Genomic DNA, 21122 nt, shown 5'->3' with positions numbered 1-21122 from the left:
AATGGCACGATCTTGGCTCACCACAACCTCCACCTCCCGGGTTCAAGCGATCCTCCTGCCTCAGGCTCCTGAGTAGCTGGGATTACAGGCATGCGCCACCACACCCAGCTAATTTTGTATTTTTAGTAGAGACAGGGTTTCTCCTTGTTGGTCATGCTGGTCTCAAACTCCCAACCTCAGGTAATCCACCCGCCTCGGCCTCCCAAAGTGCTGGGATTACAGGCGTGAGCCACTGCGCCCAGCCTGAATATTATTTTTAGTATCTTTAGAACAGAAAATAAACAGAATTTATTTGAGCAAAGAATGATTTACGAATTGGGCAGCACCCAGAACAAGAAGTTCAGAGAGCTCCACCCAGCAGCATGAGCAGCAAGATTTTGTTCGACACAGAAACAAAGTAGAGGAATCATGTGATTGCCTACAGCTAGGTGTTTATCTTATTTGGGTATACTCTGATTAGTTGGCTGCCTATGATTGGCTGAAACTCCACTATTTGTTACAAAATATATACTCCTAAGTCAGGCTGCAGTTTGCTACAGAGGAACTCAAAGTACAGAGACAGCCTCAGGCAATGGACTCCTGCTTATTTAATTTAACAAGTATTATAACCATGTGGCAGCTGTGATGGACAATTTTTTGTGCTTTCACTTTTGTCTTGGCTGAGGCTTTTTTTTTTTTTTTTTCCATCTTCTGCTGAAGTATTTTCTTGCTCAAATAAGAATTTCCTGAATTGGTCTCTGGGCAAGATGTGAAAGAACAAAGAATTTTAACATCTGGCTGATTTAAAGTTCTGCCAACTTCTGTTGAAGTTCTGCCATTTTCACTTCAATTTTGTAAGACTTCAACTAGAAATTTAAGATTACAATATGTGTATTTGTCTATTAATATAAATTATAAAAGTCATCAATATTGTCCGCAATGTTACATATATTAATCTTTTAATCCATACAACAATTTCCATAATACAAAGGAGGTAATTGAGCTATAGCAATATTAGTAACTTTGTCCAAGATTCCAGGGTAAGGGAGTGTTGAAACTAATCTTTAAATCAGGAAATCTGGTCTTGGAGCCGGCACTCCCAACCATCTCATACTGTCTCACTGAAAAAACTCTGAGACAGTGATTGCCACAAATAAGAGATATGATTGTTTGGGTTTAAATAGTAGGTGGTGAGGAAGGAAAGTCAGAGAACAGATAATTATTTTAAGCTGTTTCTTCATTAAGAAAATATTTGAGTGCCTCTTGTGTATCAGTCATTGTACTAGTACCATAAAAACTATGGCAGTTCTCAGGTTAGGAAAGGAGAAGGAGAAAATAATGTCTCGAACCAGAAGGAAGACGCAGGAAAGTTTTGCTTTGCCTCTTAATCTGAGGATAATGAAGACTTAGGCATGTGTGTAGAATGAAGGGAAGGAGACATTGAAAGGGAAAATTTGAAGACACTGATCTATCAAGCTTCAAAGAGTGGTCATTTTCAATAATATTATTTCTCTGATGTTCAGAATTTTTACAGTTTTAACAAAATAGTTGTAATTAGATTACAACTAATTACAGATTAATTAGAGTCTTAGAAATTTGGCTTTTTTTTTTTTTTTTTTTGAGATGGAGTCTCAGTCTTTCGCCCAGGCTGGAGTGCAGTGGCGTGATCTCGGCTCACTGCAACCTCTGCCTCCCAGGTTCAAGCGATTCTCCCTGCCTCAGCCTCCCTAGCAGCTGGGATTACAGGCACCTGCCACAACGCCCGGCTAATTTTTGTATTTTTTAGTAGAGACGAGGTTTCGCCATGTTGACCAGGCTGGTCTTGAACTCCTGACCTCAGGTGATCCACCTACCTCGGCCTCCCAAAGTGTTGGGATTACAGGCGTGAGCCACTGCGCCCAGCGTTGAGATTTGGCATTTTAAAAGTATATTTTAAGTCTGAATTATCTGCTCTGGATGTCCACCTTGATCAAATTTCTACTTAGCATTTTATAGAAATAGTTCCAAGGTAATATTTTTCCCACTCCATCAGTCATTTCTACTTCCTATTTTTTTGCAAGCAGTTTGCAATTATTGATGTATAGCTTATCAAAGCCATTTTTTTTTCCCAAGGCAAGAAAAGGCTGACTCACAAAAATTAGATGAATTTATAAATTCATGCTTTATTTATCTGTCTACATCTGTCATTTATTTATTTATTTACTTATTTATCTATTTGTTGCCTATATTGCAAAAGCTTGGATTTATAATACAGACATGAAGTGATAAAAAAGGAATTGTACAATTTAAAATGTCAGGATCTCCAGAGGCTACTTTGTTTTTCATATGAAGGGTGTTGTTTCAAACCAGGGCATGGAAACTAGTAAGTTTTGGCTTATGTTTTTGTTGTACGCTTTCCAGAGGTTTTTAACTGAAGACTCTATGCTCTGTAGTTCTTTCCACGAAGAGCTGACTGATATTTGAAGAAGTGTTTTCATCTATCCAAGAAAAATATGATGTCTCCATCCCAAGCCTCACTCTTATTCTTAAATGTATGTATTTTTATTTGTGGAGAAGCTGTACAAGGTAACTGTGTACATCATTCTACGGTAAGAATTTTAGCAATATTATATTAGCTAGGAAAGCATGATTAGCTTTCAAGATATATATTAGAATTTTGAAAAGATTAATCATAACTACCAAATATAATTTATGGAACAATTAAAACATTTATTTAGAAATGTTGAAAATTGCTTTAATATTACTGTACTTAAACTGAGGAAACTATAAACTGAGGATTGATTCAACAGATATGAAAATATTTTGAAGACATTTCAGGCCTAGATTAAAAACTAGCCCACAACTTTTCAATGAAATATCTGATAGGTAGTAAAAAATCACTTTGCTTAAAAAAAAAGCTGTTCCACAAACTTTCATATTTCAAATCTTGTCCTGTGAGTGGCTACCCAGGAAATTAAGAAATTGGTCCATTTGATTTTATTTACTCATCAGGTTTATTTGTGGAAGTTTGAATTAAATAGCTTATATTTCTCTCTAATGATCAGCCTTGTCTTTCCTGAAATCTAAGCTTTTCTCTATAGTCTTTTTAATTATGTATTAGGTCATATAACATGTTTAATGTATTTTTTCTTATTTCTATTTTTTAATATAAAGGACTCTTCAGTAGTTAACATTGTAGAAGATGGATCTAATGCAAAAGATGAAAGTAAAAGTAATGATACTGTTTGTAAGGAAGACTGTGAGGAATCATGTGATGTTAAAACTAAAATTACACGAGAAGAAAAACATTTCATGTGTAGTAAGTATTAAAAATAAACACAATAATAAGGGTATATGATTCATTATTTTTAGGGTAGACACTGAAAAGTATACTTTAGCTTTTGTCTGGGTCATTTTCTATACATCCTGATCATCCTAGGCCAGAAGCTTTATTGTTTGGCCCATAATAGGTGCTTAATAAATATTTGGTAAATGAATGGATCCTTTCTCTATGTAGCTAATTCTGTGTGCAACAAAAGGGTCTCAGGCTTCTCAAACCAATGAGTGCAGCTTTAGACCTATTAAGACAGATGGCTAAATTCAGGAAAAAGCTAATAGAAAGTGACAGACTGAAAATAAGAAAGAGAGAGGAAGCGGAGTGAGGTAGAATTTAAAATATCAAGATTTTTTAATGTGATTCTACTGCTGGTGGAAAGAAACTTAGAAAATAAAATTTTAAAGAATAACATACGTAATAGTGTGTGGGCCCTTTTGTTATAGGGGGCAACATTATTACTATCTTGGGTAAAACTCACATAGGGTCTGAGAAATATAGGTAGTCAATGTTTATTTCCTAATTTTGGTGGTGTGTTATTAGAAATGTCTTTGGTGTAAGAAATATACACTGAAATAGCGTGACGGTACATCACGGCAACATGGTCTCAAAAGCATTAGGAAAAAGTTATTTGTACTGTTATCGCAACTTCGCTATAAGAAACTTTCTCTTAAAAAATTTTTAAAAGGAAAATGTATAGTAAATGTTTAGTCAGAAACCAAATAACCAAAACCTTTGACTAACATTTATTATGTGTATGTATATGTATGTGCTAGCAATTTAATTGTGTAAATATAGTATTAATAGAAAAATTAAAACAAAGATGTACTTTTTAAAATTAACTTGCCTGGTATAAAACTGTTACCACTAACTTTCTTTTACAGTAAGAATTGATGAATCCTATAACTCCTGCCTCTATATATCTCATCTTATAAAGTGAGAATTTATAATCAGAACACTGTCTCTTAATGATGACAGATTAATTATTCTGGGTAATCTATATTAGTAGGAAGCATAGTTTCATTAAGAAGTATTGAGACAATCATTTCTGGGGTTAATCCTGAGTTAAACAAAAGATATACTAACTAAAATATGTAATTCTGAGTATTAAGATAAATTGAGATAGTATTGAGTTAACATACATATCCAAAATCAGGTAAAATTCACTATTTTTCACTGTAATTGTTTTCTGTAACAATATAATATTTAACAGCCACTTTTTATTATGGTTAAGGAAATTTGCAAAATTCTATTGTTTCCTACACAAGAAGTACCAAAAAACTACTAAGGAATATGATGGATGAGCAACAAGCTTCCTTGGATTATTTATCTAATCAGGTATAGATGTTTTAGTATTGTGTTGTTATTGCATGTGCACGTTGATGTATAGTTAGCTGGAGGTATAATCTTTTTTTAAAATGCATTCATGTTCAGACATCTATTTAGCGCCTACCATGTTAGAGGCACCATAGTAAACTTTAGGCAAACAAAAAGCCGTAAAAAAATCGAACTTAATTCAAGGGGTATAGTCTAGTGGAGCATTAAAATGTGTTGACAAAAATGTGGTTGCTAGAATGGCACAAAAGAGAACTCTCAGATACAAAAAACTTCCCAGAGGAGAAAGTCTGTGAACAGTCATGAAGGATGAATAAATGTTTTAAAAATCATAAAGGTTGGGTAAGGCGAAGAGGACATTCCATTCTGGGGAAACTTCTTGGATTTGGTACAGGGTGGAGTGGCTGGTGAGGTTGAGTATTTAAGGAAAACTGACTATAGGAATAGACAAGAACGAAGTCATACCACACCAAGGAGCCACTGTAGTGTTTAAGCAAGGAAATGCCACAATCTGATTAACTTGTGTGGCTAATGACTTGAGGAAGAGCCAAGGGAAGAGGTAAGAAACTACAGCAATGGTTTGGACAAGGTATGAAGGGCAGATGTGCAAGAGCAGCCAAATGCAGAAATCGGGGCAGATAAAATCAACGTTAAGGAGGTAGATACTACGAAATTTAATGATTGCTATTTAGCTTTGCCTTTATTCTTTGTTAAAGCAGTAAGAAATCAATCTAGAAAAATGGGCACCATTATGTATTTCAGAGCTGGGTTTATGAGAGGCTTAGAGATGGCAATTTCTTCAAATATAAATTTACTTAAATGTGTATGCATGTGTTTAGGTTAACGAGCTCATGAACAGAGTTCTGCTTTTGACTACAGAAGTTTTTAGAAAACAGCTGGATCCTTTTCCTCACAGACCTGTTCAGTCACATGGTGAGAACTTTGGTATTTCAGCCTTTTCATGTTTGTCTTTTATTGCTTAAAATTTTCCTGGACAGGTCGATCCATTTAAAGGTTTTATTTAAAAACTACAGCTCACCGTTCTCTAACAGACTGGAGGGCTAATACCTGCCATTAAGCAAATTTCACCATAGACAACGTGTACTTTCTTAAAATGGGAAACTTTTTCAACCATGTGAAAGCCATGGCTGTATAAAGATATCCTGAAGCTGTTGAAAATAACATAGCTTTCTATAGCTTTGTTCTGGACTCCCAGTTTACATCTTATTAATAATTCATCTTCAGATAGAAGAAAAGAAAGTTTCAAAGTTCCTCCCACCTGTAAAAAATGTTTTTGACATGTTTGAAATGTTTCAAATTGGGGCATAAAATTTGAAAAGAAAAAGAAATGTAAGACAAGAATAAACTGAAAGTTAGCACTTTTTATACTAAAATACAGCATATTAATTCCTAGAGGTTTAGACTTCTAAGAAAAATACCCTATAAATCTTATAAATATGAATTTATCCCCAAATGTTTAAAGCAAATAAATATTATTGAGGGCCTAGAACATGATCTTTATGTTCTTCTTTGAAAAAGAAGACAATAAACAGTACCTAAAAATCTTCTATGTGATAGGTAGGAAGACAGGCACTTTCTCACATTATTTTGTTATTAAAATTATTTTATTATATCTCATAACTGCCCCAAAGCAGGCATAATGTGGTAGTCAGGAGCATGGACTCTGATGTCAGACTCCTTGGTTTCAAATTTCTGACTTGCTGCTCTCTTGATATGTTTTCTCATCAGTAAACTGATAGTACCTACCTCTTACAGTTGATGTGAGGATTAAGTGAATAAATACAGGAAAGTCTCTTAAAATATTGCCCGAATCAAATGTTTATCACAAGGGAAATAAAAAAAAATGCCCGAATCACAGGCAGAGCAACATAAGGGCTTGCTTGCTGTGATCATCATCATCAGATAAGAAATATCCAGCCCAGAAAAATCGAAATAATCTGTTCACATTAATTTGAAAGGTAATGATATAGCAGACACTCCAACCCAGATCAGTCCTTCAGCATGAACTTCTTTCATGTCTCTGAGCATAAAGTCATTATAAGAATATCTCTTAACAAGTAAGGACACAGGCAACAACAAATCTATGTCTCCCAGAGACGAAGGGGAAAACAAATGACTTTTTATAGCTAACTTTTTGTAGATGGCATTTTCTTCATTATTTGGGTGTGCTGGGCACTATGGTAAAGGCTTTATGTAATACCTTACTATGTAAATAGTTAGGATAACACTATGAAGTAAAGTGTTAGGAGTAGAACTAGGATGTTAAGATGGGCATTTGGATAATGGACACTCTAAGGGTTGAATTTATTTCACTTATAAAAGATGCTACAGAGTAGAGTATCTTCCAGAAAATGTAATATCCATATCCACATACACGTGTTTACAATCCTGGGGAGATGAGTGCTTTGGAGAAGGTGATTATGGGGTGCTATAATTCTAACTGTTGTCAACAGAGTAGGCTCTAACATCAGGCATAATTTCTTGGGGAAGAAAGTGATTTTCCCCTTTCTTCCTTTTGCTACTGGTATTAGTGGTCCCAAACACATCAGTCTCTGAAGTTGGGAATAGAATAGTGAAATATGTGTCTGTAGTGGTTAATCTACTTATTCCTTTTGGTTTTCTCCTCCCTATTCATGTAGATTTCCTTTACACATTACATTCTCTAAGATAAACCTAAATTTCTGAAATGGCATTATTTATTGGTAAAGAGAATGTGTAATTATAAAATATGTTTAGTAAGTGTTGATCCCAAATGAAACTTTTAAATAGTATAGGAAACTAATCACTAACAGTGATATTATAAGTGAAGGCTTATTGCAGCATAAATTCTTTAATCCCTTATATTTTCTTTTTATTTCTAAAATTGTGACCATTTTTCATTTTGAAGAAGTTAAAATAATAATGAAAATTATGATAATAGCACTATCAATTCTCTATAGTAAAATGATTGCCTTAAATGTACATTTGAAAATATCCCAATTAAATAATTTTGCTTTTCTAGGTTTAGATTGCACTGATATTAAGGATACCATTGGCTCTGTCACCAAAACACCAAGTGGTTTATACATAATTCACCCAGAAGGATCTAGCTACCCATTTGAGGTAAAGTTTTCCCGTATTATGTGGGCTAAGATAAACATACAACAAATTTAATTTATGTTAAAATTTAAATTGTTTTAATATTTAATTTTTCCTCAAAAAATTTTAAATATATTAGGTAAAGTTCTACTTTCAAAATTTTGGTTTTTTAGAATTCTAATGCCCAAAACATGAATTAATAAAAGAGCTAGAGTCTGTCTTTCACTTTTCTATTTGAGTTTCCATGGTTATACTCTTTAAAGTAAATCCATCTGATGCAAAAGCTTATATTATCCTCATAATAGGCAGAACTATAGCAGGCAGAACTATGCAATATAAATACTTGCTTGCTTTAATTAGCCTGTGGATATTGGAAAATAATGGTGTGCTTTGCCTTGGAGCTTACTAAAAATGCTTTTGACTTCCCTTCCTGTATATGGTTATAATTTCTTCTGATGATAGATGATTTTATGTGATTGTATGAGAAATTAATAATTAAAAAACCTTTCAGTGGGGTACAAGGCAGACTGAAAAGCTGATTCATTCTGAAATTGATAAAATAAATTACTCTTATGTCTATTCTTAGTAGTTCTCTGCAAGGATATCTAGTAGAAATTTCTACTAGAGACTATGCATATTGATGGAATATATATGTGTGTGTGTATATATACACACACACACATACAGTTATATATATTATATATATATTTTCCTGGGCACTTCTTTGTGCAGAAGAAAGTTTATGATACTTATACCTTATTGATAGTCTTTATTGGATAATAAAGTCACTTTTTTTCTAAGTAAATACTACCGGTTTCTCTTCTTAGAGTTACTACCATTATTTTATTTGGAATCTATTGACAAGATGTCAAAAAATTGGAAATTAGGTGGGAAATAATTTTAAAATTACCTAAGTTACTTCACCTACAGATTCAAAACTGAGTCTGAACAGATGTGGAAAAGGAAGGCTTCTAATTTTATGAAGAGTGGGATGCATAATCACCTCTTTTGTGGGAAAGTGCTGGTTCCTTAACTTCCTCCACACTGCCTTTTCTCTGTCTCTATGCGGGAAGTTTCTGAGGGAGAATTTTGCTCTGATTTCTTCCCTATATCACTTCTATGGGTGCCCTACAGAGGTCCTTTTAGGGGCATTTTACACAGCATCAACAGATGTGTCTATGAGCACCTGCTGAGTGGGCACAGATCATGCCTTTCTCTGAAAATGCCAGTCTGAAAACAGGACTTCCAGGCTTGTGGGAGAAAAGAGCAAAGACAAGGACGTGAAATATTTAGCCGTGCGCACACACACACACACACACACACCAGTGTTTTAATTCAAAATTTAGTTTATAGAGAAATACATTGCTCTGCCACATCAGAGCAATACTGTCATACAAACTGAAGAATATTTATAAAGTTGAGTAATAAGAGGATAACTTTAAAACGCTGCAAATACGGCCAGGCACGGTGGCTCACGCCTGTAATCTCAGCACTCTGGGAGGCGGAGGCGGGAGGATCACGAGGTCAGGAGATCGAGACCATCCTGGCTAACACAGCGAAACCCCGTCTCTACTAAAAAATACAAAAAAAAAAAAAAAAAAAAAAAAAAAAAAAAGCCGGGGGTGCTAGCGGGCGCCTGTAGTCCCAGCTACTCGGGAGCCTGAGGCGGGAGAATGGCGTGAACCCGGGAGGCGGAGCTTGCAATGAGCCGGGATCGCGCCACTGCACTCCAGCCTGGGCGACAGAGGGAGACTCTGTCTCAAAAAAAAAAGGGGGGGAAAAAGCTGCAAATACATATTTTTAAAAATGATTGTTATAAGGACTGTGATTAAGTTAATTACAAATTTGTTTGATAACAAACAGTATTATTTAGGTTAATTACAGGTTTGCTTTATAATAGACAGTATTATTTCTAGAAATATAAAAAACATATGAATAAATTAATGACATATGATTGCATTGAAAACTCAGTGGCAGCATCGTCTCTTTTTCTAAGCCTAAGGATGAAGCATGAGTGTTATATTATCAAATAATGAAAATAATAGTGTATTATTTTGGTCTTCTCTGTGCTTATTTTAGGTAATGTGTGACATGGATTACAGAGGAGGTGGATGGACTGTGATACAGAAAAGAATTGATGGGATAATTGATTTCCAAAGGTTGTGGTGTGATTATCTGGATGGATTTGGAGATCTTTTAGGTTAATTTTTTGTATTTCTACTCTACATTGTTTACTCTTTTTGGTATTATATCTATAGAGTCTCTATTGGTCAGATCTTTAGTAAAAATAGCAAATGCTTGCAAATATCAAAATATGACTTAAATCACCCTCTTTTCATATGCCAGATTATTTAAAATAAGTAGGTCTTCAGTGGAGATCTGGAAATCTTTATTTGTAGATATCTGGTGAAATGTGATTTGAGTGAAAATTCTAGATTGGATATGTATTAAGTATCTACTATGCACCCAGCAGAATTCTGGCAGGTGCTCACCAACTGTTTGCAGAACAAAAAACTGAATGGCAGCGTTGTCCTAGATCTTAAAATTCTTGAGAGGTGTGTTGTATCTATGCAAGCCAATGAAATGGCGAATTGAGGTATGTGTCTGTGCAAACCCAAATTATTTAAACTGAGCATATTATTAAAATGTCAGTAAACATCATTATGCTCAAAATTTGAAAATTATAACCCCAGGTCAATGTAAAATCTGTTTACATTATTGCCACATGGCACCATCACTTTTGCTGGTAAACAGAAACACCAATATTTCTGAACTTTGCAGAATTTTACATTAATTGGAACTTCTGCCAGTGAGTTTACTAATTTTTATGCTATTTTAACAGTTACTGTTTTTATAATTGTAAATCTTTAATCTCTCATAATAATGTCATCCAAGGATTTGGTAAGTGGTGGTGTCAGTCCTAGTGCTAAGAATGCTACTGAATGCCAGTGATTTTAGAAGCAATTTGGCTTATACCCAGGTAACTGCCATGCTCTGGAGTATAGTGAATTTATTTGCATTTTCTCAGCATTACTTCTGATTTTTCCATTGAGTGCTTCTTCTTGAATTAGGTAGTTATAGATCCATATGCAGGCTTTGCCATCTTCCTTACTTCAAATTTATTCCTATGGGGAAAGAATATGAGTTTTGACTAACCAGGTCTTCAGGCAGGTATACTGCGTACAAACTGAGACTGCTTTGTACTGTTGTATTTTGAAAACAAATTTGGGGCTGGGTGTAGTGGCTCACGCCTGTAACCCCAGCACTTTGAGAGGCCAAGGCAGGTGGATTGCTTGAGGCCAGGAGTTTGAAACCAGGCTGGCCAACATGTTGAAACCATGTCTCCATAAAAACACAAAAGACGGATTCACAGCCAAATTTTACCAGAGGTACAAAGAAGAGCTGGTGCCATTCCTTCTGAAACTATTCCAAGCAGTAGGAAAAAGAGGGACTCCTCCGTAACTCTTTTTATGAGGCCAGAATCATCCTGATACCAAAACCTGGCAGAGACACAACAAAAAAGAAAATTTCAGGCCAATATCCCTGATGAACATCAATGCGAAAATCCTCAATAAAATACTGGAAAACTGAATCCAGCAGCACATTAAAAAGCTTATCCACCATGATCAAGTTGGCTTCATCCCTGGGATGCAAGGCTGGTTCAACATATGCAAATCAATAAACATAATCCATCATATAAACAGAACCAATGACAAAAAGCACATAATTCTCTCAATAAATGCAGAAAAGCCCTTTGATAAATTCAACACTCCTTCATGTTAAAAACTCTTAATAAACTAGGTATTGATAGAACATATCTTAAAATAGTAAGAGCTATTTATGACAAACCCACAGCCAATATCATATTGAATGGGCAAAAGCTGGAAGCATTCCCTTTGAAAAACAGCACAAGACAAGGATGCCCTCTCTCACCACTCCTATTCAACATAGTATTGGAAGTTCTGGCCAGGGCAATCAGGCAAGAGAAATAAATAAAGGGTATTCAATTAGGAAAAGAGGAAGTCAAATTGTCTCTGTTTGCAGATGACATGACTGTATATTTTGAAAACCCCATTGCCTCAGTCTCAAAGCTCCTTAAACTGATAAGCGACTTCAGCAAAGTCTCAGGACACAACATCAATGTGCAAAAATCATAAGCATTCCTATACACCAATAACAGAGAGCCAAATCATGAGTCAACTCCCATTCACAATTGCTACAAACAGAATACAATACCTAGGAATCCAACTTACAAGGGATGTGAAGGACCTCTTCAAGAACTACAAACCACGGCTCAAGGAAATAAGAGAGGACACAAACAAATGGAAAAACATGCCATGCTCATAGATAGGAAGAATCAATATCATGAAAATGGCCATACTGCCCAAAGTAATTTTTTTTTTTTTGAGACAAAGTTTCACTAGTGTTGCCCAGGCTGGAGAGCAATGGCGTGATCTTGGCTCACTGCAACCTCTGCCTGCCGGGTTCAAGCAATTCTCCTGCCTCAGCCTCCCGAGTAGTTGGGATTACAGGTGCCTGCCACCATGCCCAGCTAATTTTTGTAATTTAATAGAGATGGGGTTTCACCATGTTGATCAGGCTGATCTTGAACTTCTGACCTCAGGTGATCCACCTGCCTCAGCCTCCCAAAGTGCTGGGATTACAGACATGAGCCACTGTGCCTGGCCTGCCCAAAGTAATTTATAGATTCAATGCTATTCCCATCAAGCTACCATTGACTTTCTTCACATAATTAGAAAAAACTACTTTAAATTCCATGTGGAACCAAAAAAGAGCCTGTATAGTCAAGACAATCCTAAGCAAAAAGAACAAAGCTGGAGGCATCATGCTACCTGACTTCAAACTATACTACAAGGCTACAGTAACCAAAACAGCTTGATACTGGTACCGAAACAGATATATGGACCAATGGAATAGAACAGAGGCCTCAGAAATAACACCACAAATCTACAGCCATCTGATCTTTGACAAACCTGACAAAAAAAGCAATGGGGAAAGGATTCCCTTTTTAATAAATGGTGCTGGGAAAACTGGCTAGCCATATGTGGAAAACTGAAACTGGATCCCTTTCTTTTACCTTATACAAAAATTAATTCAAGATGGATTAAAGATTTAAACGTAAGACCTAAAACCATAAAAACCCTAGAAGAAAACCTAGGCAATTCCATTCAGGACATAGGGATGGGCAAAGACTTCATGACTGAAACAACAAAAGCAATTTCAACAAAAGCCAAAATTGACAAATGGGATCTAATTAAACTAAAGAGCTCCTGCACAGCAAAAGAAACTATCATCAGAGTGAATAGGCAACCTGCAGAGTGTTAGAAAATTTTCGCAATCTATCCTTCTGGCAAAGGGCTAATATCCAGAATCAGCAAATAACTTAAACAAATTTACAAGAAAAAAACAAACAACCCCATCAAAAAGTGGGCAAAGGATATGAACAGACACTTTTCAAAAGACGACATTTAAGCGGCCAACCACATATGAAAAAAAGCTTGTCATCACTGGTCATTAGAGAAATGCAAATCAAAACCACAAGGAGATACCATCTCACACCAGTTAGAATGGTGATAAGTAAAAAGTCAGGAAACAACAGATGCTGGAGAGGATGTGGAGAAATAGGAACGCTTTTACACTGTTGGTGGGAGTGTAAATTAGTTCAACCATTGTTGAAGACAGTGTGGTGATTCCTCAAGGATCTAGAACTAGAAATACCATTTGACCCAGCCATCCCATTACTGGGTATATACCTAAAGGATTATAAATCATTCTACTATAAAGACACATGTACAGGTACGTGTATTGCAGCACTATTCACAACAGCAAAGACTTGGCACCAACCCAAAAGCCCATCAATGATAGACTGGATAAGGAAAATGTGGCACATATACACCATGGAATACTATGCAGCCATAAAAAGAATGAGTTCATGTCCTTCGCAGGGACATGGATGAAGCTAGAAACCGTCATTCTCAGCAAACTAACACAGGAACAGAAAACCAAACACTGCATATTCTCACTCATAAGTAGGAGTTGAACAATGAGAACACATGGACACAAGGAGGGGAACATCACACACAGGAGCCTGTCAGGGGGTGGGGGCTAGAGGAGGGATAGCATTAGAAGAAATACCTAATGTAGATAACGAGTTCATGGGTGCAGCGAATCACCATGCCACATGTATATCTGTGTAACAAATCTGCACATTCTGCACATGTATCCCAGAACTTAAGTATAATAAAAAATAAACACAAACATTAGCTGGGGGTGGTGGTGCATGCCTCTGTAATCCCAGCTACTTGGGAGGCTGAGGCATGAATGAGAATCGCTTGAACTGGGGGGAGGCGGAAGTTGCAGTGAGCCGAGATCGCACTACTGCACCGTAGCCTGGGTGACAGAGTTAGACTCTCAATAAATAAATAAATAAATAAATAAATAAATATAGGATTACAGAAAATGTATTTTTAAGTCTTAAATTTGAGGGTGGGGTACTGGGAAAAGATGGCAGGGGCACTTAAATTGAAGTGTTGTATACTGTGTGAGACTCAGTGGACCCCTATGGAGCCATTTTACTGGGCCCACTTTCTCTCCTTACTTTTCAATTGTAAGTGAGTGTGTTGCTAAAATGTCTGCCCCTGTGAGCTCTGAAGAAAGACTTAATACCTTAGCTATAATTTGAAGAGTTTGAATGCTGTCATGTTATTCTCCAACTCTGAAGTTTGTTTTGACTGGACCCTTATTTTCTTTAATAATTTTATGATTCAAGTAGAGGCATATATCTCAGAGCAGAGATATACACATTTGGGCTATGCCACGTGGGTAGGGAGAGGTAGAAAGCCATTGGCTAGAATATGTATGCAAGAAGTATGCAGTCCGAGTTGGGGAGTTTTATATTTCATCCTGAATCTATAATTGTCTTGGAAATATTGACCCTAAACCCGGGGATATTCCAATGTTATTACATTATGTTCAGGGCATAGGAAATTAACCAGCTGCATTGTAACAAAGAAGCGTCTGTTAAGAAAGTATTCCAAGACAGAAAAAAATAATTTCAACCGAGTGTTTTTAGGAAATGTTTCTTTAGGAACCGCTGATTTGGAGGTTAAACCTTCTCATTTACTGGTAAATAACGTTTTGTTACCTGCCATAATATTTCAATTGGTTTTATGTTGAAATGCCTTAAGGTAAAATTTGACTTTCTATTTTAGTCTTTAAATGAAGACTAATTTAATTTTGGGAGATAAAATTTGGGGAGATCATTATTATCTTCTCTCCCCAAATTTTACTTAATTTGGGGAGATAAAAATGAAAAAGGGTCTGATTTTCTCAAGTCTGGTGAAGTAGAAGTAGGAATTTTGTTTGTTTTATGAAGTAGGTAAGCACTGATAATTTGAGCTAGGTCATCCAGTGCCTTTAATTACTTACCTGAGCCATCTCAGAGTTTTTGAAATGCTAAACAAGACCAAACATTCAATAATAAACCATTATTCTAATTTGTATTAAAATATATTAAAACAAAGCATTTTTTTTTACAGGAGAATTTTGGCTAGGACTGAAAAAGATCTTTTATATAGTAAATCAGAAAAATACCAGTTTTATGCTGTATGTGGCTTTGGAATCTGAAGATGACACTCTTGCTTATGCATCATATGATAATTTTTGGCTAGAGGATGAAACGAGATTTTTTAAAATGCACTTAGGACGGTATTCAGGAAATGCTGGTAAGTTTTTTTTTATTCCTAAAATTATCCAGATCTAAATTATAACTGACTCATTATTAAGTGAAGATAAAAATAATGCATTTGTCTTTATATATAACACATAACTGATAACAGAATAGATTAGGAATAAGAAAGCTGGCCAAGTCTTGAGTTTTGAAACTTTGTTATGATCATTGTACTACCTCATGCTTCTGAAGTGCTTTATAGTCTCTAAAACAATTTGCCTTATGTAATCTCAGTTGATTCTTTGGATAGAGAGCCTGTGGAGTAGGCTGTGAAGGCATTTTCATTTTCATGTTCAGAGAGGCTGACATTTAGAAGTGACAGACTGTTAGAGATGATCTCTAGTCATCTCACTTTACAGGTGAAAAAACCTGAGTGATAAAGTGACTTGCCCAACGTTCCCAGATCACGTCACCTGAGCCAAGGCAAGAATCCAGGCTGACAGAACAACAAGTTTAGTGTTTTTTCATTACACTTTGGTGCATCTGCTCATTTCCAAATAAATTTAATTTGTCAGAACTTCAAAATACTTGATGTTAAACTTGCATTTTAATGCTGAAAATTTAAAGGCATTTGAGTTAAAAAGCACTAAATTCAACTCCCTTGTTGCTGTTTGTGGTACTTGTTCATTATGTATATTTAGTGTTAGAAATCAAAAAATAAATGATATATGTTCCCAGGTCTTTAACTGCTCCCAATATAAAGGGGAAGATAAGTAACACTGGAAATACAGAATACTGATAGAACTTTTGGGGTCAGAAAGAGGGTGAGAATGATTTCAGTTGATTGCACCCAAAAAATATTCATGGAAAAGCAATTTTTAACAAGCTGTTAATGTTAGATTCAACATGGGAAGCTTTTTAGAAGTATATATTCCTGTAGAATCTGATTCAGTTATTTTAAGCCAGATGGATATGTTGGCATACTTGTAGTTGAGAACCACTGATCTAGTCTTAGAAGAATGGATAGGCTTTTAGCAAATGAAGGCTGACAAACAGAGCAGCTTAAGTTAAGGCATAGAGGGAGGAAAATTATAGGTCACAGAGAGTTGTCTGACATGGTTGGAATCTATGATACCTGAGGGGTTTACACCTGGGATATTAGGTGAAAGTCTGAAATTCCAATCATGATCTATAGGGAAAAGTTTAAAAAGTTACAATATATGATTTTCAATGCTTGCTCTCTAAAAGTGCAAAGAACTATCTAAAGATGGAATATACTATATTAGGAAAAGTTTATGTGGGGATTCTCTGAAAGATGACTAGGATCTAATTAAAAGATAATACTGATAATGGCAAAAGTTTTTTCGTTACAAAAGTCTCAAATTTTGCCATACTGTATTCTACATTTTCCCAACAAGGTTATGAAGTAACTTTCAACTGTTGATCACATAATGTAATCAAAAGAATAAAAGAAAAAGGTGTCAGCAGAATGTAATGATAGAAATACAGATAAAACCAATGGGTTAAATGTGATCAGGTGTTTGGTAAAGGCAGGTCACAAATTCGGCTTTGAGCTTGGAGCAAAAACAGAGATATGAATTTGAATATTTGAGCAACACACTTGTTCCATGAGAATCCCAACTATTCCTGATTATAAGACTTGAGATAAATGTCTCTGGATTCTTAGGGAAAACAAAAGTGTTGTGTTCTCCAACCACACTCTCACAGAAAACATGATGGCTATATTTTAATAGGCTATTTTTAAGGAAATAAACCTATGCATATATTTTTTAAATGAATTAAATAAAATCTCTCGAGGAGCTTATGGGCTGTATGATCCTTCTGGTGGTCGGACTTTATCTAGGGAGAGTATCCATGGAATGATCACATTGTTTAGGCAATGCTCCATGGGTATTGTCTCTCACTGGAACTTTGGAAAAGTATCACACTGTGTGGGTGATGGAGATTATATATTCTCTGAAAATACCTACAATGTGTGTGTTTTGTTTCCCATGAAGTGCAGAGTCAGAGACTTTAATAATCAGCAGAATTGGGGTATAGGATAGGCCACCACTGCTAATGAAGTTCTTCAGGCTCTTTCAAAAGATTTATCACAAGAGATGCCAAACTTTCAGAAATAATGAAACAAACATAGAGCTTGGTTTCTCCACAGATTGCATATGGCTTCTTTTTTAAATTAGTGTTTCAAACATTAGCCAAAGCTTACATATAGGTGAAATGGAGGCATTATGGGTTTACTTAGAATCTTTAACTTTATGGAATTTTATGAAACAAAATATGACTCCTGCTCCTGCCACTGAGTTAACTGGGTCATCTTGGACAGGATACTTAATCATTGCAGGGTTATTGTAAATACGAGGGATACCATACCTACAATGTTCAGGCCAGAAGCAGTGGATCACGCCTGTAATCCTAGCACTTTGGGAGGACGAGGTGGGTGGATCACTTGAGGTCAGGAGTTCAAGACCAACCTGGCCAACATGGTGAAACCCCATCTCTACTAAAAATACAAAAATTAGCTGGGTGTGATGGTGTGTGCCTGTAATGCCAGCTACTTGGGAGGCTGAGGCAGGAGAATCGCTTGAACCTGGGAGGTGAAGGTTGCAGTGAGCCGAGATCATGCAATTGCACTCCAGACTGGGGGACAAGAGCAAAACTCTGTCTTAAAAACAAAATAAAACAATGTTCAGTAGAAGCCCTTTAAAAACGGTATTGTCTTAACTACTATCCAATTGGTCCATAAATCATGTGAAGAGCCATGAAGAAAAGGTATACCTCAACAGTATATCTGAATTTTTCTTGAGGGCATTTGGTATTCTGTATAAAGTTGATGGCCCCTAGAAAAAAACTCCAACTTCTGTAATTGTAAATCTAAATTTCTTAAAGGTAAAAGTTTCTCTAGCTAAAGTGACATAAATGGTAGTGGTATGAAAACCTACCCTGTGTAAATTAATTTTTTTCCTAAATTATCAATTATCATATTGGTCTGTCCAAATTATGACAGCTCTGTATGCTATAAGTTTTGGCCTAAATTATCTGGTTTTGTCTACACAGCAAAACTCCATTTTGGACTGTGACTTTTATATCAAATATTCATTTAAAGATGCCTGTCGTGTTGAGGAACTCATCACCAGATTGTGACATGTTGAATCTTCGAGTAGGAGAATTTTAACATGATAAACAGTAGGAAAATAATTTAAACCCTATTTCCAGATGTGATGCTCTTGCCTAATATGCTGGTAATGATTAATTAAAATAATAGAAATTTCCTTTAAATTCGATCATTAAAAATTTTTTTCCCAGGTGATGCATTCCGGGGTCTCAAAAAAGAAGATAATCAAAATGCAATGCCTTTTAGCACATCAGATGTTGATAATGATGGGTGTCGCCCTGCATGCCTGGTCAATGGTCAGTCTGTGAAGAGCTGCAGTCACCTCCATAACAAGACTGGCTGGTGGTTTAACGAGTGTGGTCTAGCAAATCTAAATGGCATTCATCACTTCTCTGGAAAATTGCTTGCAACTGGAATTCGATGGGGCACATGGACCAAAAACAACTCACCTGTCAAGATTAAATCTGTTTCAATGAAAATTAGAAGAATGTACAATCCATATTTTAAATAATCTCATTTAACATTGTAATGCAAGTTCTACAATGATAATATATTAAAGATTTTTAAAAGTTTATCTTTTCACTTAGTGTTTCAAACATATTAGGCAAAATTTAACTGTAGATGGCATTTAGATGTTATGAGTTTAATTAGAAAACTTCAATTTTGTAGTATTCTATAAAAGAAAACATGGCTTTTTGTATGTTTTTACTTCTGACTATATTAACAATATACAATGAAATTTGTTTCAAGTGAACTACAACTTGTCTTCCTAAAATTTATAGTGATTTTAAAGGATTTTGCCTTTTCTTTGAAGCATTTTTAAACCATAATATGTTGTAAGGAAAATTGAAGAGAATATTTTACTTATTTTTATACTTTATATGATTATATAATCTACAGATAATTTCTACTGAAGACAGTTACAATAAATAACTTTTATGCAGATTAATATATAAGCTACACATGATGTAAAAACCTTACTATTTCTAGGTGATGCCATACCATTTTAAAAGTAGTAAGAGTTTGCTGCCCAAATAGTTTTTCTTGTTTTCATATCTAATCATGGTTAACTATTTTGTTATTGTTTGTAATAAATATACTGTACTTTTATATCCTGATCAGCTGCATTCTAAAATACGACTTTATCTGAACTCTTTTTGAACCAATAGGAATGGTATGAAGTTTACATGAAGGATGGTCGATAAAAGAGTGATGAATCAATTCTAGATATACTCTAGGAATAAGCTGGTCCCCTCTACTTTTCCTGCTAAGGTGGAGGGAATTGGATGGTAAGGATTCCTTAGGAGAGGACAGCAGGGAACATGCAGGGCCAAATGTCAGTTACTGATAAGAGAGACAAGGGAAATGATCAAGAATTAGTTTTGAATAGAAGGTACTTTGTCCAGAGTTAGGGTTATATAATACTCAAGGGAGGGGAAAAGTGGCTGAAAAATTAAGTGGGAAGAGGATTGAATAAAAGTAAGTTTGAGGTTATAGATGTCAGGGTGACATAGCTAAGCCCAGAATAGAACCAGAATCTGATTTGGGTTCAGGGATGGACAAAAATGATAATAAGGTCGTCATTTAAGGTGATTTCACTTTGATGTCCTCTGAAAGCAGTGAATACATCGTGAACAGGATTACATGAGATAAAATTGCAGGAGGGTGCACATGGACTCCCATGGTCTCCAATGCGTATCACAGAGGCACAGCTGAGGTTGTATCTTGGCAGTGGAGTCAGATGCCTGCCAGGTTGGAGAAGCACAGAACTGCCTTTTATATCGGTAATGATATGAGCACCACGAGGCAAATTCCCCTACAAATCAAGGCAATAATTTTGTTGCTTAGCAAGCCAATCTGTTGTTTTGAATCTGGGCCTTGAAATCTTTGCTGAGCTGGGACAGAGGCAATCTCCCTTATGGTACTGCAAGAGATAGGGGCTTCACATTTTTATCCCATCTAAAGCCTATGGAAATGATTGAAAAATTGAGGATGAAAGCAGAATGGGAATCCATGGAATACTAAAGGGAAAGATGGACCCAGAGAGCAGTGAGAAATTTTAATTTTTGGGGGCTTTGGAGTGGAAAGATATATTTGACTTATAATTGACTAACCATGGACAACATTACTTCCAGGATGCCTTGTGAGATGCTTTAAAAGTATTAAGAGGTCTCAAACCCTATTGCAAATGAGAAGGTATATTTCAGGTCATAATCCTGAGCCTCAGATACTCAGACCTGACTCTTAGGAGATGTTAAGGGATAAGGGCAATTGTCTTTCGTTTCTTTCTTTCTTTCTTTCTTTCTTTCTTTCTTTCTTTCTTTCTTTCTTTCTTTCTCTTCCTTTCTTTTTTCTTTCTTCTTTCTCTTTCTTTTCCTTTCTTTCTTCTTTCTTTCTTTTTCTTTCTTTCTTTCCTTTCCTTCCTTTCTTTCCTTTCTCTCCCTCCCTTCCTTCCTCTTTCTTTCTCTTTCTTTTCTTTCTTTTTCTTCTTTTTTCCCTCTCTCTTTCTTTCTCTTCTTTCTTTCTTTCTTTCTTTCTTCTTTCTTTCTTTCTTTCTTTCTTTCTTTCTTTCT

General features: G+C 35.6%; 1 protein-coding gene across 2 annotated transcripts; it reads left to right on the top strand.

The window, feature by feature from the left end:
• The first annotated feature begins 520 nt into the window (after positions 1-520).
• On the top strand, positions 521-19667 carry ANGPTL5 (angiopoietin like 5). 2 transcript variants are annotated; one of them, XM_063784451.1, is made up of 9 exons: positions 521-568; positions 2412-2567; positions 3133-3277; positions 4527-4630; positions 5467-5560; positions 7650-7750; positions 9806-9926; positions 15286-15471; positions 18741-19667. In XM_063784451.1, exons 2-9 carry the CDS (start codon positions 2472-2474, stop codon positions 19058-19060), a joined length of 1167 nt encoding a protein of 388 aa, XP_063640521.1. In that variant the 5' UTR covers positions 521-568; positions 2412-2471; the 3' UTR covers positions 19061-19667. The 2 variants fall into 2 exon arrangements, with proteins under 2 accessions (XP_063640521.1, XP_009422313.3); XM_009424038.5 differs by lacking the exon at positions 521-568 and having other exon boundaries at positions 2380-2567.
• The last annotated feature ends 1455 nt before the right edge of the window (positions 19668-21122 follow it).

Source organism: Pan troglodytes, chromosome 9 (assembly GCF_028858775.2).
Source record: "Pan troglodytes isolate AG18354 chromosome 9, NHGRI_mPanTro3-v2.0_pri, whole genome shotgun sequence".
Lineage (NCBI taxonomy): Eukaryota > Metazoa > Chordata > Mammalia > Primates > Hominidae > Pan > Pan troglodytes.
This window is presented reverse-complemented; position numbering and strand designations above follow the sequence as displayed.